Source organism: Haemaphysalis longicornis, unplaced genomic scaffold, assembly GCF_048455015.1.
Source record: "Haemaphysalis longicornis isolate Haplotype H1 unplaced genomic scaffold, Haemaphysalis longicornis Haplotype H1 scaffold_4, whole genome shotgun sequence".
Classification (NCBI taxonomy): Eukaryota; Metazoa; Arthropoda; class Arachnida; order Ixodida; family Ixodidae; genus Haemaphysalis; species Haemaphysalis longicornis.
The window spans coordinates 37,636,608-37,655,442 of record NW_027526361.1 but is presented as its reverse complement, the minus strand read 5'-3'; the positions used below and the strand labels follow the sequence as shown (position 1 = coordinate 37,655,442).

Below are 18,835 nucleotides of genomic sequence, written 5' to 3'. Positions count from 1 at the left end.
CAGCACCGTATTCCGGTCGGTGCTGCCTTCGGCGTTCTTAGACCAAACTAATGAAACCCCGGCGGAACTCTGAGAGCACGCGCACACACACACACAGCAGCCGCTGCGGCCAGCGACGACGCACAGGTGGAAGCGAGCCCCTCCTTGCCCCCTTCCGAAGTGGGTGGCGGGGCGCAGGAGGGCGACACTCCTCCCCCGCCTCTCCGGACTCTCATCCTGAGGTGGACACGACGACAAAGCGAAAAGGGGATGGAAGAGGAGAGACGTGGGCTCCCGGGAAGGCGAGGCAGCGGGGCGACGAACCGGCGGCCGGATGGACGCCTCCTCTTGCTGCCTGCCTCGACCGTCCATCGATCGCCGACTCCAGGATGCGCCTCCGGCCGCCGCACTCGGGGTCCGCGACACGGAGGAAGCACGCTTGGTCCGCATTCCGAGAGCCTGCTTCGCCCTGTTTTGCTCTACTCTCGCCTCCCCACCTTCCACCCGATTGTGCCTGCCGACGGAGTCGCAGAAATGCGACCCACCCCCGTTCCCAGTGAGAATGTTGGCGGGGTCAGCGTGCCCCTACAAAAGCAGAAAGAGTGTGTCCAATGTATCACGTATACTGCGTGGTCATCTGCCCCGTAATGATCCGCGCGCTGTTGTTCACTGCGCTGAGTCGCCTCTTGTTACGCTGCTATTTCGACATCGTTTGGAGGGGATTTCATGGTTTTAAGAAAAGATAAAGAGAAGATTTGAAGTAGTGCACAAAGATACTCCTCCTCACTGCTTCGTACAGGAATAGGGCTTAGCTTTCTTAGAAGTGAGACTAAGAACACCTTGCATGTAGCTGACGTAACATAGAGCTCTAAACAATTAAATAAGAATGAGTCCCTTAGCTGTGCATTAGAACGCTTCTGGTCTGTTGCTTTTTTTTTCTTACCCTACGAACGTCAACGCAAAGAAAATGGTAGCCGGTTAGACGCCTAGCCTTAAACGCGGGGTTCGGACCGTATGGTCCTTTGACTCAACAATTCTCCATCATTAGTCATCAAAGTTAGTTGCTCCAAAGCAACGACATTTCAGTTCTTACGAGGAATAGTTGCACCAGGAACGCCTCAGATATTTTTATTCTGAAATCGGCCGAATTTAGAATTTTGGGTTCGCTTTTCTTTAAAACATGCTGAATTCAATGTAGGGCTGTTTTAATTTCGCCAAAATAAGCTGTTTTAATCTGTATTCAAAAAAGAAAAGCCATAAAAAGGACCCAATGCGTATCTAATGATGCTACCCTAAAGCCAGGGTACATTTAATTTTACATATCCAATGCTAGGCAGCCTCAATTAATATCCCAAAAATGAACAGAGTGGATCCCTAGCGAAGGCAAGCGTTGCAGGGGGCAGCAGAAAGTTAGATGGGCAGATGAGATCAACATGTTTGCGGGAATAAATTCGTCGCAGTTAGCAACGGACCGGGGTATTTGGATTATTATTCAGAGAGGCCTTTACCCTGCAGTGGGCGTAAATATGATGATGATGATGAGGAGGATGAGGAGGAGGAGGAGGATGAGGAGGAGGATGAGGAGGAGGATGATGATTATTTGGTTGGTGCTGGTGACGATGATGGTGGTGGTGATGATTACGGTTATGATGATTATATATCTCGGCTAGCGGCGACTTGATGACATTGTTTGGTAGTAAAATTCACGAACTCCTCTTTACGAAGTAGCGAGTGTGCATTAAGCATTGTATTGGCGAAGCGATTTTTTATGGGCGGAGTGTTTCTGGGCCTAAATTAGCATCCACAGCCAGCTCCTTTTTAGGTTGGAGCTAAACTCTCCAATAAATAATTATTTCTCTCTCTCTCTCTCTCTCTCTCTCTCTCTCTCTCTCTCTCTCTCTCTCTCTCTCTCTCTCTCTCTCTCTCTCTCTCTCTCTCTCTCTCTCTCTCTCTCTCTCTCAACTATGATCACAGGGTCTCAGGAAGCTCTCGTGAAGCGGGAGGACGCTAGCTCCCGTATCGCCGCTAATTGTATATCAATGTCGACGCGCTGGCTCAGTTTTTCTTGGAGTGAAAACGTAGAGTTAAATTCCGGCAGTGAAAACCCCCTCGGTAACAGGCGGGCAGACCGCAGTAACTCGGTTTCAAAACTTTTGTTCCACGAAAGTTGCACATTCCGGCCCGTGCTGTTCCGGACCGGCCATTATTCTTCGGAGTTCCCTGCGAGCTCGGATGTCTTCCACTCGTCCTTGGTAGCGATGACAAATGTGCGTCGTATGTATCTCCGGGTGCGTCTTGGGGCGACAGGATTTCTCCGGCGTTCGCCGCATTTATGCGGCGGGCCACTATGCCCCGGCGTTGTTATAGGGAGCCGGGTCTCGCCCCCTAGTGTGTGTAGAGGCTGCTCAAGCCCCGCACTCTCTCCTTCGCTTTTCTTTTTTAATGCGAGAGCATGAACTCGTCGGCTTGTAAAAATCCGGTGTCACGCGACAAAAGCAATAAATTACAGCCACGATCAACAGTTTACGAACCAGGAAAATTGCAATTTTAGGTTATTTGTCTTCCGGTAGCAGCCCAACAAACTGCCGTGTGCATGGCAGATGCCGTATAGTTGCTGAAGTAACGAAAAATACGGCACATAGTACACCGGGCTGCGCGCGGCAAAGAAATAACCCAAAATTGCTGCTTTCGTGGTCCGTAAACTTTTCATCGTGTGTGTACATACAGAATTGCCGCTGGCGCAAATAGAGTTAAAGTAAAATAATTGAGTTGAAAAGAAAAAAGAAAGGGTGAATTTGGGCCTGGATGGGAATCGAACCCGCGTAATGCGAAGGGCACTCATCCCCAACGCCCCTACATGTCAGTGGCTCTAGCTGACTAAGGGTGGATTTAGTGAATGCGTTGTATCCGCCGCGGTGGCTTAGTGGCTAAGGCGTTGTGCTGCTCAGCCCAAGGACGCGGGCTCGATCCCGGCAGCGGTGGCTGATTTTCTAATTGAGGCGAAAAGCGAAAACGCTCGTGTGTCGAGATTCGAGCGCACGTTAAAGATCCTCAGGTAATCGAAATTAACCGGAAGAGCCCTCCACTACGGCGCGCCTCATGGCCCAGGAGTGGCTTCGGCGCGTTAGAACCCGAAATCAATCAATCAATCAATCAATCAATCAATCAATCAATCAATCAATCAATCAATCAATCAATCAATCAATCAATCAATCAATCAATCAATCAATCAATCAATCAATCAATCAATCAATCAATCAATCAATCAATCAATCAATCAATCAATAAATAAATCAATCAATCAATAAATCAATCAATCAATCAATCAATCAATCAATCAATCAATCAATCAATCAATCAATCAATCAATCAATCAATCAGTGAATGTGCTGTGGCCCTCGACTTAAAAACGTGCGTAAGAGGCGTGTACTCAAGCCTACGCGATTAACTTAAACAAGTTAATCACAGGGGTAGCAATTAGGCTAAAAACAAGCTACGGTCCCGCTTAATGTCCTCTTTGATTGTCGACGCGAGTGCAGGTATGAGCCTTCTTGACGTTACTAGCGCTATTATGCGGAATCCACTAAAGCCTGCAATCGTACAACGTTATTTCAACAAATGGCGTGAAAGCAGTGCAAACGCGGGTATGCGCCCACCTGATGTTAGGCCCAACCTTACGTTTTAAGTACTAACATCGTGAACCAGCGCCCGAAACTTGACGTGCAATGATTATGACGTTGCTCCACGTCGTAAAGCTCAGTTACAGATACGTAACGTTAGGCCCAGATATAGGCGGGAAAAGAGCGTTTGGGCACGGCTCTCACACAGTAACGGAGACAAGAATGAAATGAACAAAATATAAAAGATTGCTGATCATATTGCGAGCCCACGTTCAGCAATTCGACACAAATTATTTCGCATTCAGTGAACTCTTACGTAACGAGTGCTTAGGTGTGACCGTAATTTTGTTTCCGGGCGAATGTTTGTCAGTGCCTTCCCCGCAATCTTCCGCTGCGATAACTGACCGGGAGAAAATAAAATATGTGTACCTAAAATAACCATTTGCTTTGAACACCACATAGCCTATACCAAGATCGCCGCTGTTGCTTTAGGGCCTACTTATTACGAAAAAACTAACTCTCGTGTTGGCGAGAGAGATAACCTCAGGTCACGTGCTCGCAACTTCTGGAACTCACGTTCCTGTCGAATTGGCGCTCACTATGAGGCGCTTCTAGAACACGGAAAAGAAAAAAAAGTCGCTACATACAGGAGCTGACTGAAGAGCAACGCCGAGTACGCGATGCTTAATGGACGTTTAAGTAAGCTTGGTTGGTAGTAAATAACCCGGGGCCATATCAGCACGGCACGCTCAATCACCCAGACATGGTTTCGGGTCGATAAACTCCAAAGTTAGAACGAAATAAAGTTCAATAAAGGGTCCGTAGCAGCCGGGAAGAGTCCCGCGAGATTTTTGACTAAGTCGCTAAGGCGTAAATAAAAAGGCGCTTTCACGGAATTCCCCAAAATATTTTTGGATGTGTGCTGAATCAAATCCAATGAGAAGAGAATAAAAGCAAAATTTGCATCTATTATTGAAGGATTATATGAAGAATCCTGAGCTTCATTTTCAACAAAAAATTTCTTCAGCTTCATGACCGAAGAACTGCCAATTTCTAAGCTTGCTTTGGAACGCCTGCATATACTAGTACAGGAAAGTACACTTCAAGTTATTAGCGGTCGCCTCCTTTCTAATGACGCTTTAATGCCGTTTTTTTATGTCTTTTTTTACCTTACAATATAAAAAATAGGCACTACAGTGTTATTACACACTCCTGGCATGAAGCTCAGGACCATTAGAAGCTTACTGCTTTTCTTTCCGTGACTGGAAAGCTCCGACAAAGCAGCCAAGGGCTAAACAAGATAGTAACCTAACCCGGAAAAAAAAATCTTCGAGCTCGTTTTGGCCGCTGAGGAAAACGATAAAAGGCGACACCATTATAATCGCTGTTTAGCTGCTCATTGTCAAAACAAAGCGACAAAGGCGAGCAGGCATGCTTAGCTGAATAAAGAAAGGGCAGCTAAAATGTAGCAGAAAAGCGGGAAGCGAGCAACGTTGCTCGCTCAGGGATTGGGCGGGGAAGGGTGGTAGATAGGAGAGCAGCGTTCTCCATCACTTCTCAATCACACACTTCTTTCTGGCCGGTCTCGCTGTCAGTTTGAAGTTTTCTCGCACATAAATCACGACACGGAAAGCCGAGTTTTATGGCCAGTGAGACCCACCAAGTCGCCGGCTTTGGCGCCCCCTCGCGGAGCGAAGCCGAACGCACGCACTGCCTCACAAACCGGAGCAAGAAACCAACAAGAGCGCCTCGCAGCACCTCAAGGGCGAAAAAAAAAGTTCGAGGCTGAAAAAATATTAAGAGAGGAAACGAGTGCGAGAAATGGACAAGAAAGAAAACGCAGTCCGCCATCCTACAAACCGTGAAGCGTTCGCTCCGACTTGTGAGATCTAAAACCGACTATAAAGGAGATCTGGCGGGGACAATAAGAAAAAAAAAGGCGGATATAAAGGAAAGGAATAGAATGTGACAAGTCTCGTAACAAGAATTAATAAACAAACGTTTATGGGGCTTCCGCTGCTGCCACGGCCTCTCTTTTTGCGCTAAATGTTTGTCGTTGATTTCGTGTTTCTTGCATCTTTCTGCCACGCGTCTCTCCCCGAACTCCTCGGCACTGCGGAAGAGGGTACGACACTGCCGGCTTTTTGTTTGCTGTGCTTTATTCGGGGCAGACTCTTTTCTGATTTCTTCGCTCTCCCACTTTACGTATATCTCTTCTCTGAATAACACGGGTTCGGACAGCGTTGGTGACTTTGGAGCAGGTCCGGAACTTCCGCGATGCCGCGTCCGAGGGAAAGGGGGGGGATTCGCGCACGCATAAACGCCCCGCGTCTCCCCTAATCTTCGACCAGCTTCTTGAGTGAAATTTTATTTGCGGCCCCTCTGGCTTCGCTGCTCTGCGCGCGACTGCAGAGTATATCACTGGCGGATGTGCACTTGTCGCTTGGAGCGCTGAAGTGACTCGACCGTTTGAGTTGCGCTTGTGCCTTTTTAAATTTTGTCGCTTAGCGAGCGGGAAAACACTGATAAAACTGGTAGCTGCTCACCAATGTATGGGCGCGAAAACTCGTTTTAGTAATAACAAAAAGTGAAGTTTTCTTGTTTACATGCGCTGTTGCGCATGTAAACAAGATTTATGTAAACAGTGCGCATGTAAATAGTGTTGCTGCAATTTATGGGGTAGAGGAGGGCGGTGCGGTCGAGAATAAAAAAAAAAGAGCTTTAGAAAAAACTGTACCACAATAAAGGGGAGAGAACACACAAAAAATCAGACTTGGCTAAAATAAAAGAGCATTTTTAAAGGTATTGTTCTTTGCTGAAAAAAGGGTAGCTAGAGTGAACAGCAACAAAAACTACAGATGTCAGGCGAAACCAAAGAAGAATAAAGCCACATCAAGTGTTTACAGCGTAAAGAGAGAGAAAAAAATTGTCGTCACGAAACAGACGCTAATGCAGGCTAATATCTCGTTCTAAACTGTCAGCAGGGAGGCAGAAACAGGTCTTAATCATTCGTATAAATATTGCATTCCAACGCTTATCCGGTTAAGTTCTAATAAGTCAACCACATGCAGCATTTCCCTCCCGCCTGGCGGCCGTCGGCGTCTCCTGGTGGCGACACGAAAAACGTTGGAGAGCCCAATTTACCGCACCAGCGTCTGCCAGATTGCTTAGGAAGCTACAAATTGCCCAATTTGTCATTTTGGCTCTTTTTTTTATTTGGTCCTCTCCAACGTCCATTGACGTCGCCGCTAGGAGACGCCGACGGACGCCAGACGAGAGCAAAACGCTCAATGTGGTTTTTCGGCGTAGTACTACACTACAATGCGTGAAACGGAAGATACACTTAACTGCCATTGGGATCTCGGCATGTGTTTCCTGACATCGGCATGCTCTGCTTTCCCCCTTTGCAGGAGTGTACTGCCAGCAGCAAAGCTTCCGGGTTCGGCCGCAACCCCGGGAGGTCATCGAGGGCCACACGGTCGAGCTGAAGTGTGAGGTAGCCCACCAAGCCGGCGCCGTGCAGTGGAGCAAGGACGGCTTTGTTCTCGGTGAGTTCAGCTCAACTGCCTGGCGTGCTCAGGAGTGTCCTCGAGCCGTCCTCATAATTTTTAAGGATCGTGATCGATTCTTTGCTTTCACTTGAGGGCGGCAACTCTTTGGAACGCATATTGAATGTTGTAGGAAGTTTTGTATGGTTTGTACATTTTTTAGGAGATGAGAGCAAAACTAAAGGGGAGAATTTGATATTTTTAAAAACGAGCATTGCAAGATGGTACGGATACTTGAAATTTAGCTGTTACTTGCAGAGAGGGAAGTTCAGTTGCGTGATACCGGGATCTGTAGGACTCAACTAAATGTTTTTTTGGTGCAACGGTAGGAATTAACGTTATGGTAGACCTTGAGTACCTCATCATTTCGACTTCTAAAACTAAGGTAAAATAGTAAAGTAATAATTTGGAAAATTTTGCATGGCTCTTTCTATTAACCTTTCCTTTCCGGTATAGTGTTGGACAAATGCGCATAGAAGTCATTAATGCAAAAAAAAATGCGCCGTAAGGCTTCTAGTAACGTGGTGACAAAGTGTCCTTAGCCGAAAGTGCACGGAGAGTTTTTGAGCTGTGAGTACGTCTACAGCACCGTGCTGCTGGCGCGATGGTCCCAAGCATCGCTCGGGGTCCTTTGTGGGACATTGATAAGCATCCTTGTATAGTCATGAACAAATGAAATACGAACACGAAAATATGAGCCAAAGCACACGAATGGCGCAATTTCTTGCCATGCAAATCAAAATGACGCGCGGCTTAGTTACTTAAGGTTGCGAAATGTGGCCTCCCAAATGTACCAAAAGCGCGCCATTATTTGCACCTCAACGAACAGTATTCGGCAATTTTTTGTGTTCTGGTTCATATTTGCACGTTTTCATTTCATTTGTCTATGACTGTACATGGTTATCGCATCGGTTTTGACTGGAAATGTCTTCCAGTTGAAATATTTTGGACGAGTGCTACATGGCGTGAAAAAATAATTCGCCCGTGATGACTTCCAAAGGCCCTGTTCCGCCCTGCGTAGGCTACACTGCAGTGCGATTAGTAAGAACGGAGTACTGCAAAGGGACCCTCTTTCGGAGTGCGAGTAGCGTTAGCGTTTGAGCGTTAAACGAGAACACGTCGACCAACTGCGTAACGCATTTTAGGGGCGGAGAACCTTAGCGGCTCGGGCTGTCGGCCTCTCATCTAGTCACGGTGCTAAGGCACCGGGACACACGTTTTTTAACGTCTCGCGCTAGAACGCTTCGTGCTTTAAAGACCCGAGATTTTTTAAAGGCCGAACGCTCAGCATCGAAACAGCATTATACACTTCATCATAACTTCGAAATGCATCATACATCGATACCGCATCATACACTGATACATTGCATGCTTCGCCCCTCCCAAGGTTTCACGTTAGTGGAAATGTCCCAGATCTTTTTTTTTTTTTACTAGCGAATTAGGTGTTCTGACCGCGCTGTGCTGATGACGGGTTCCTCCAACTTGAATACACCCTGTATTTTTCTGCTTTTGTTAAATTTTATTTTGTTTTATTCGCTCTTATTTTGCTGTTGTTTATGTTAACATTTCAAAGCATTGTCATACATTAGTGCCAAGGAAAGGGCACGCTGTTGTTCTTTGATACGCCCAGCGTAATCCCCTCCGTCGAGTTAACGCTTATTAAACAATACTCGTTCCTGCATAACGCAGTGTCGTCGCCTTAACAGTTTTTGTGCTTGTGTGCGTATACATGTAAAACAATGCTTAACTACGGACACCCTGCTCTGACTTTAGGTTTTTGGCTAACTCTGTGTGATTTTTTTTTTTCGCCAAGGAGGTAGCGTCGGTCAAATTTCCAGAGTTGTCTTCGTGACGTCACAAAACTCGGATAAGTGAGGCAACCCGGAGTAATGCACATCCGCCCCGCCATTTCCTCTTTGTCCAAATAATTCGCTCGTGAATAGGCTCAAAAGACTGACGTCCACGCAAGCGAGTAAAACGGGCCGCCGTTGTCTTCACACGAACATCGGAACGTCCGTTCCCGGAGAGCCGTCCGAAGTGCGCAGCGCTTTGTACGGGCCCAAATCCATTAGGCCTAGTTTGGGCCGGCTAATTAAGAGCGCCTGGGCCAGATGAGGGCGCCCAGCCCTATTGATCAGCGCCGGTGAAAAAAAGGGCCGCCGTGCGAACCTGGCGGGCTGCGAGGCTGCCAGCAGGGTCATCGCCACCCCCGTAAATAACGTCGACCGCAGGTTAACCATGGCATACGCCACGGCGTCTAGCCCTAGTCCTCGCCGCCGTATAGAGCCCGTGCACTGACGCTCCTGCTCCCCTAGCCTCGCCTTCTTCCTGTAGCGAAGGCACAGCGCTGTGCCACCTTGACAATTCCATGCAGTGGTTTGGAAGGTTGAGTACGATATCGGCGCTAAGTTTCAAGAGTGAACGAAGAACGGGATGTCAGGAAAGTACCGCTTTTATGACTAGACCGTTTTCTGGGGGGAGTACCGGGTCCAATGAAGACAGGTCTCTTGCAGAAGCTCTGACACTGGCCTTGGAAATGAAGCCCACGGTTTGGGAGTTCAGGCTGAAACCTTTGTATACCAACGCCATTCGTGAGGCAAAACGTATGCAAGTGGCCAATATTCTGATTTGACAAAATCTAGTCTCCTGCAACACTGTGAGATTTGATCTACCTAACAATGTGTTACTACTAATCATAATCCGCCTTAATGACGGGCATACTTTTTCATCACGCTGTTTTTCGTGGCACTAGAAGTGACGACATCGAGAGGCCCTTCGGACTATTCGCTACCCCTTTCTTATGTTCTTATGTGCGTGCTGAAAATTTTTTTGTGCGGCTGTCAATGGTTTTATTTTGCCTTTGTTTCTGACCCGAACTTTCTAATGGATTTCACCTGGCGTCGAATTTCCTTGTAAAAGCTTACTGATGCTCGGCAGCGATATCTCCATAAAAACACCCTCTCCCTCCTTATCATTTCTATTGCCATAAAATGCACAGCAAAGTTATGCGACGCGGGAGAGGTGTACTAGTACTACAAGTCTACATAAAAATCGTTAACGTACCTTGCTTCAAATACTTCATAGCAACGGTCCCGATATTTTGTTACCAAACGCCCCAAAGAAAGAGCCAACTTTTTTCGAAGGATAGGGTTAACGGAAACGAGTTGAGCAAAAGTTCGCAAACTTATTTTTCTTTTTTTTTCTTTTTTGCAAGGAAGAGTCCGCTCGGCGTTAACGACTGCTACGATTGCAGTTTCCGCTTGGCTGCACAGAACTGACCAGGTGCAATGCATACTCAGGTGCACGTGGCGTGGGCTGAGGCATCACCTCCCATCAACCCGAAGGCCTCAGTGCTTATCGCTTTCGAGAGTGTTTAAAGAAACCACTGTTAATCCAAGCATTCTTACCGATACGTTCAATGATTCCACCCGAATCGTGACGAGCAGGAGTTCAGCCATCGTACCACTTAGTACGGCACTCCAAGGACTGCGTTCGTATCCAAGGCGACGTCCGCGCAAATGTACCATTTGGCGCCTGGGCATTCGCGTGCGGCCTGCGGTTGAGAGCGCAGGGCCAGAGCCTCGAAATCAATCTGCAGGGGGCCATTATTCCCGTGTAACTGCGTGCGTGCCGCGGCGCCCTCTTCTCCCAGCCACTCTGTGCCTGGCCGAACTTCTTGGGCGAACGAAGCCCTAATGAAACAATTGCGCCCATTCACGAAAGCAGATGACGGCCGTGTGAGGGCTTACGAGCGTGACGGAAGCGTAGCTAGCTGCGAGCGCAGGGGTTTATAGACGGAGACATGCTAGCCGTTGTTGGTACACGAGTAAAAGAACCGAAAAAAAAACATCGCCAGTGAACATTAATATCGTATTAGCGGAGTACTTCGTAAGCAAGAAGTGGTGGTGACGATAGTGGAACGGGCTAACTACAGCGCTTGGGTTCGTTTCTGTGTCGTCCCCGTATTCGCGCTGTTTTCTAGGGATGTTTGCAGCTATCTGAACACCTCACCCCATTTTAAAAATCTTAGCTTTGGTTGCGACGCCTTCGCGCGTAGTAGCGAACTTCTGCCGTAAAAGATTGGCTGTACGCGTTCAGCTGTTCTTCAGCAGCGGAAAAGAAGGCAACGCAATCGCCTTCCGGAAGTTGCCTTCCAATGCAACTTTCGGAAATTCCTTTAAAATTCCGGAGAGGACAAGGATTATTGAAAAAACTGCATGCAGAATAGGGGGCAAATAATATAGAGGTTGATGTCTGAGCTAACCCTTAATGTAAGCAAACGTATTTGGCTTGGGCGACAAACGTAGTAGCACAAACTGACGCGCAGATTTTTGTTTTGTTTTGTTTTTTGTGGTGGGACAGTTATCTGTTACAAACGGCAACGTTTTCAGTGCCACATTTGAGCCGGACAAAAAAAAAGAAACCATGCACATTATTCCAGATCCACGTGATGGAGCCACAGCAGGTCAAAGTTATTCGGGAGCCATTCCCGACAGCTTGACTCAAGACCACGTGTTACCACGGCCCGACAAATCGATATTTAAATGTTAAACGTGCGCCGCCATTCCGTGCTCCCATCAGTTGATGCCGTTCCACATTTTAATTCCAATCCGATCGTAAAGGCACGTGAGCGTAATTGTTAAGCCGAACTACGCGGAATAAAATGAAGCCGAGAAACTTCCCGAAAATGAGATGTTAGCAGCAGGGGAAAAATAAATCGCTAGAATAATCCAAGAAGCACGCCGGCGGTTTTCTTCATTTTCGCATTCTGCACATGCCCCGAATTCGTCAGTGAAACGAGTCCTATATGGTCGCGTTCAGAAAGTTAACCACATGATTTACAGCCTCCCGAACATTATAGTAACGAGCTTTAAAGCTCGAAGAAAAAAAAAAAAACTAAACCTCCGTTACGTGTCTAGATCTGATTTCCTCTTGTGGGTTCTGTCTTATGCCCCTTTTTTAACTGACTGTTTGCCAAGTCACCTACGTAGCCTACGCTGTTAGGCGACTGGGCGTGCTTGTAAGTGTGAAGCGGCTGTAATGAGTGGCAAGTACACAGATAATGAATGGCAGCCTACCATTTTTCCTGAAGAGAAAAGTGTATAACTGCTGCATCTTACCTGTACTCACCTACGCGGCAGAAAATTGGAGGCTTACTAGAGGAGTTCAACTTAAATTGAGAACGACTCAGCAAGCAACGGAACGAAAGGTGATATGTGTACTACAGTGCGAAGACGGGCTAGTTGGTTCATAGTCATGAAAAAAAAAAAAAACAGCGCAAAGAAACTGAACGGACGACAAACAAGAGACAAACACGGGCGCTGACAAACACAGCGCCCATGTTTGTCTCTTTCTTGTCTTCCGTTCAGTTTCCTTGCGCTGTTTTTTGCAATGATAGGCGTAGCGTTAAGGGACAAGAAGAGAGCGGAGTGGGTCAGTGAACGCGTGTTAAGGATATATGAGTAGAAATTAAATGGGCGGGAGTAGGGCTTGTAATGCGAAGGCAAGATAACCGTAGAGAAGACAACCGTGGCAGGGGGCGGCATAAAGTTAGGTGGGCAGGTGAGATCAAGAAGTTTGCGGGGATAATTGGTCGCAGTTACCACAGGACAGGGATAATTATAGATTAATGGGAGAGGCCTTTGCCCTGCAGTGGGCATAGACATTATGATGATGACGATGATGATGACGATGATGATTATGATAATGATAATGATAAAGCTATCGTAATATAGGCACCCTGCACCAGACAGAGGCCGCTGTGAGCGCAGCCCTTCTCCTAGTAAAGTTGCACGCTAGGGCATCGACAAAGGAGTGGTGATTACTCGACCCGTTATCACCCACTGTTTGTGCCAACGGTGTACGGATTAACGCTGAGACAAGGCGCAAATAATAAAGACGGCCGTCATGGATGCCTCGGTTCCTCGTTCCCTTTTTCATTACCTACAACTTGATTGGTCGGCTACGATATCAGTCACTGACGTCTTTCCACTTTCGCCGCTCAAACCGTTCGTTCAGCTTGGCTTTTATTATGACATTAAAAAGAGCCTTCTGTGTGTGGGCGCCAGTGGCTGCACACGTGACAATCATGGCTGTTTGTATCTCGGTCAGAGCGGCGACGCGTGCGAAAATTGAATGTTACGAACGAAGGTCGTGAAGGGCATGGAATCCTTAACAATATAAGTTACACCCTGAACCACCAGTATATAGAAAATGGCGCTGCTGCTTGTTCGGCAAACACCAGCGCAACGTGCCTATAGACAAAGCAAGGCGTTACGCATGCTGGGTGTGCCAGTTGACAGATTTCTCACACATGTTACGGCAGTTCACTTGGCGAGTAGATTTGAGCGATCAGGGGCCCCGTTGCCCTCCACATATTAGGAATGCACACCTTTTAAGGTCCTCTCTTCTGTCATAGATATCTCAGAGACTTGCTACTTAAACTAAAATACTGCGTTGTTTGTTTAAAGTAAGCCCGAAACCCTCGTTTATATATTTATCGCATTTTTGTTCCGCATGGCGTACAATAGTAAGCGTGAATAAAAGAAGAGCAGCAAGCCCCCTCCGTAACCGTATCAGTGCGTCTCAACTTCAATGGACCCGTCTCGAGACCATGAAAACATCATGAGGTGATGATCTTTGTTTTTTGTTGTTGTTGTTGTTGTTGTTGTTTTGTTTTAACGGTGCTCGGTGATACATTTTTCAACGAGCAGGCAACTAATGTTGCACTGGTCAAGCGCTCTAAAATCACATTCCATGATGCCGAGCAATGGGGCTTACGCGGAGAAAATATAGAGCACCGCTTGCGTGCAATTCTCGAGGCTCGAATGGCTCTCGGCTTGTCTCTTCAAGCAATTTTCATGGCGATCCGATAAGTGCGTGTAGCGTATCGTTGCCTTTTTGCTCCCCTTCGGGATGCCCAAATTGAATTCCATAGCGACGACGCAGACACCCTGCTAGAGCCTGGATTGGGAGGAGAGCGTCATTTTGATGCTCGAAACTTCCTGGGCCCTGATGACTGCAACGGCGTTGCGTGCTAGCAACTTATACCATGCATGGCGTGCTTTCCTTCTGTGTTCTTGTTTTCGTGTTTCTTTACCCTTTCTTTTTTGTTTTCATTTGTTTTCTATTTCTATTTCTATTTTTCTTTGTTTCTATACCATTTAATGACAGAAACCTTAATATTTTCCTGCTGGAGGTTCTGATTTTGCCCGCAGTCAAGTGCCAAAGTGCAGTGGCTTGCTTTATGTGGAATTGTAGTGACGAAAAAACGCACCAGTATAACAAAACACGAAGTGAAAGCCGCCGTCAAAAAGCAAGATCTTGCAATCGCCTGTGCTTATTAGGATGTGAATACCCTCCTATAACACTTTTCTTTCTATTATAATGAAATAGAATGCCTCAAAAACCTTATTACGGGAGGTGCGTTACTTCAGCTAAAATATAAAAAAAAAATTACACCATCTTCCCATGGGGAACCATGAGGAGGATGCGAAGCATCATGGGGGTTCCGTGTAGGTTCCATTGTGTTGCCGTTATGTTGTTTCATTGATCGGAGCACGAATGGGAACGTAGTGTAAACCCCCATGTAGAGACAGAGAAATGCAGAGGAATGTAGAGACAGCGAAGAGACCGACACCCGCGTTACCTGATCGAACACCTCCTGGTTCTCGTCTTTCTTTATTGCGTGCTTACGCTCCTACCCCGCTGTCCGCCCTCTTCGTCCTCTTCTCTGGTTGAGCTGCAAGGCGCGTGGCGCTTCTCGCCACAGCTTTCCCGCAGGAAGTTCAACATCCTCCTCTAAAGTTTTCAGTTGGTCGTTTCCGTTGACGTTCAGCTTCGCGTGCCTTCGTTGTGTCAGTAGCTTCTTGACGTAGTTTGAATGAGTGAAGGACATAAGGCGCCTTCGTAGCGCATGCTTCCGTATCGGTTTGTAGCGCAGTGGGAAGAGCGCCACGTACCTCCCGTTGCGGCCAGAGAGTCGTGGGTTCGAAACCGGGCGCCGCCTAACTATTTCATTTATTTATAGTGGGCTGCGCTGACGTCAGGCCAAACGCTGATGGAGCTTAAGAGACGCGCATGCGCAGTAGAATGCGGATGGCGGACAACAATAAGGGAAGGAGGGACACAGCCCCGAGCATGAGATGCTTCGCATGTGAAAGCATCTCACGCGAAACGCGAAACGCAACAAAATATACAACAGTGCAAAACAACGCGTCTGCAACATCTCCCCATGTTCTGCACCATATGGAAGCTACAGGTTCGCTATTCGACATGTGATGCGAGCCACATAAACCAGCCCGAAAGGACATGCCCTTCGACCCACAGCGGAATAGATAGCCAGCTACTTTGGATGTCTATGTTCACACACCCCCAATCCGCGTATCCTTGCTAAACCAGCCTCATAACCATGCCCAGTGTATTCTCGCATGCGGTCCTGTTCGAAAAGGAGGGAAGGACTATGTTAATACGACGCAAGAACTTAACTTGAATATTTTACCAGCCGTCTGGGGTTGCAGGCCCGTCCACCAAGACGGGCTCGGTGCAGGCGCGTCTGCGATGATTTCTACAACAGCGGTCGCGCTGTATGTTTGCGTTGGCACCGCAAAACAAAGGTTCCCGAAGAGCCATCGAGTATTACGTATGTTTTGCCTCAAATTTACCTGCAGTTTTCTTTGCGCTAAACAACGGCGAGATGTTTGACAAGCGCCAGCCGTTCACGAGTTTCGAACGCTTATGACTATATAAACCGCTTGGCTTTCGAAGCCTTTGGGTTACGCCGCCACGACAGCTGCTACATTGGAACGCGGTGTCTCTACTTGGGACCAGCGAGCGAGCTACGACGACAACGCGAGCCCCTAAAGTGTTCTGCACTTAAAACAAATTTTACTTCAAAGGGCAATCGAGCCCGCGTCTCAAGAGTAGGACCCTAGTACGCCACTGCGCTGTCTCCCCACGTTGCCAATGATGGAACAAAATTTAGACCAGTCCGTGCCACGTGACACGTGAACGTGACAGTTCGTAAGTAAAACAGTCGCCCGGCAGCCGCGCAAAACTGTTTCCGCAATGTCACGTGTCTGCCTTTTGAAGTATTTCGCGCCAAAAGACGAACACGCGAGATTGAAGAGACGCATATACGATGTAGCAGTAACAAAGCCGTTGATCAGTACTGCCAGGCTTTCGCCTTCAATTCCTTTATTCCCCTCGTCAACCCTATTTTGTTCCCGTATATGTCAGCTGCTGGTGTTTTTAAACATTGCCTCTTCGGTAAGGCAGAGTGCGGTGGTCCCGCCTTTGATACCCTGATTACCATTCTGCCCCGGGCCTTGTGTTATCGGTAGTGCCCCGCTCCGATCGCGCCACACTCACACTAAAGTCGCAGCCTGGGTGACAGGCGCTCTTCAGCGCCCTGGCACAATATGTCGCGTTTCAACCTTGGCGAGACGCAGCCGCCCAACGGCAAAATTTTCTCTACTTTCCTGCATTTTCGGAAACCTGGTTTTCGTTTCTTTACTACATCCTCTTCTCTCCTGAGCACTACTAGCTGTTACTTTTGGGTGGCACCCCTGCTTTGTATTGGCTCGGTGGCTTCCCGGCGTTTTTTTTTTTTTTTTTTTCTCCCTTCATGTTCGCGTCGCCCTGTCGTGTTTGCAAGAGCCGTGAGATTAGTTTTCTTTCCGTCCATATAACCAGAGTCTCTCTGATATAAATAAGAAGCACTGCTCGGTTTGCGAGTTGTAAGATCAAAGTTTTGTCGTCGTTTTTGTTGATGTTGCTTTTTTCGGCACAACGCATGTTTTTGGGCAGTGTTTTATTTTTTAATATTAAAAGCAGTCGTGTTCAATGATGGTAGTGGCTATTGCAGTTCGCTTGTTTGCAAGACACTTTTAACTGTTCTAGTAACTCGCCCTTCAGTTATTTTATTGGGAAAAAAGAATAGAACGAGCCTAATTCTGTCAGAAAAAGAAGTATTTCTTAATGCGCAAACATTTTTTTTTTTAGGAATTCAACTCTTCGCCACCTGTGCCGTTTCCCCTTACGCTGTCGGCATATGGTTACAGGTATCACAACTTGAAAGGGTGACCTGCATGTTCGGAGAATTATGGTCCACAATACGAGTACCAGGCGAAGCTCCAAATGATAGATCACCTTGGACTCAAGGCCGTCAGAAAGGATTACAATTTAACGTTAGAAGTGGTTCACATACAGCGCACCCCAGCAGTGATCTACGTTTGTGAGAATCAGCACCCGTAACTCCTGACATGAGGTCATAAAGCAGCTGTTGATCCAAAATCATGTTCCCAACAGCGATCTACGTTTGTGAGAATCAGCACCCGTAACTCCTGACAGAGGTCATAAAGCAGCTGTTGATCCAAAATCATGTTCCCAGGACCAGCGGCGACCAATGGCAACGGCAATGTTAGGACTTGCGCGTAGGGAAGTACGGGTACTCAAACAAAAAGGCGCGCACACTTGTACTGTTCGGGTAATCAGTCCTTTAATTAAAACAACGCCCTTTTGTATGTCACCGTGGAGCTACGAATGGCATATGATGTGCTAACATTGCCATTGCGACGACAGTGTCGGATAGTGTTGACAATATTTTAGTTTTACATTTATTAGATTTTTCCTCATGCCTGCGTGTGTGTCTACGTTTAACACAGGTATAAAAGATAAAATACCTTCGATGTTCGCAAATTGTGGGAGTCAAGCCCAGGCGCGGATAGTAACCGCTCCGTCTAGATCTGTATCTGAAGAGAATATGTAAGTGCAGGGTTCTGTGCGCAATTTTTATGGCTACTTATGAAATCCGGGTTGCGGCAGGAGAAATAACCAAGGCTTGTAGACGTCACGGCAGCTGCGAACAGCAGGATCGAAAATAGCATGCTGTCGCTGCCTACAATCTCCCGCCTGCATATTCACGCATATCGTAGCGTGCAGAAAATACGTGCCTCGTGTGGTGGCCTTATACTTTAATGAGGGACTGCGAAACCAAGAGCGGCGGTGAAGGAGTCTAGCCTAAAAGCGCTCGAGCAGCGAGTTGCATGCGCCACCGCGGGCGATCAGAAGACGATGATTTTGTTTCTTCTTCCTCACCGTCGATCATCGTTGCGTATCCCCAACAAGAGGGTGTTTTCTCATATAATACGTGACAATATGCACTCTTTGTACCCCATACTCACGCATGACGCGTACCCATGCTATAGATCGCCAGAGAATGGACAAAACTGTCTTCAACGATGTATTAATGCAGACTGGTTTGCTTTCTTGCTCGTTTACTTGCTCAAGCGAGAGTTCGCTTTCACATTTCACGCTTTCCGTGAGCTTCTTGCGAAACGATGAAGTGCTTTTTTTTTCCTTTGAGGCCTTATTGCTACATGCCGCGGTAACATATACAGGCGCAGTGAGTGATCATACCTGTATATATATCTCGCGGTCACCACTGATACCTTTGTTTATTTGTGTGGCACTGAACTTCAGAAGCAGATCTTGCAGCAAGATTATTCCCAGAAATGATATTGGTCTTTGAAAAAACCTCTGGAAATCCTGTCTTCGCATAAAGCTGGGGTACTTTTGTCATACTTGCCAGGCAATGCAAGAGGATAAATGTGTTTCAAAGAACCGTGAGACAAAATTAAGCTTTGTTCATTCAAAAGAGTTCTATGTACCTGAACAACGATAACAACT

The 18,835-nt window shown here is 47.2% G+C and overlaps 1 protein-coding gene across 5 annotated transcripts in view; it reads left to right on the top strand.

The window, feature by feature from the left end:
- The window catches only part of LOC144178520 (nephrin-like), a 329,358-nt gene that overhangs the window by 211,965 nt on the left and 98,558 nt on the right, over positions 1-18,835 (top strand). For all 5 annotated transcript variants that reach the window (XM_077706439.1, XM_077706436.1, XM_077706435.1 and 2 more), the window contains exon 2: positions 7,010-7,147. In XM_077706439.1, coding sequence (XP_077562565.1) covers positions 7,010-7,147 — 138 coding nt within the window. The remainder of the gene's footprint in view (positions 1-7,009; positions 7,148-18,835) is intronic.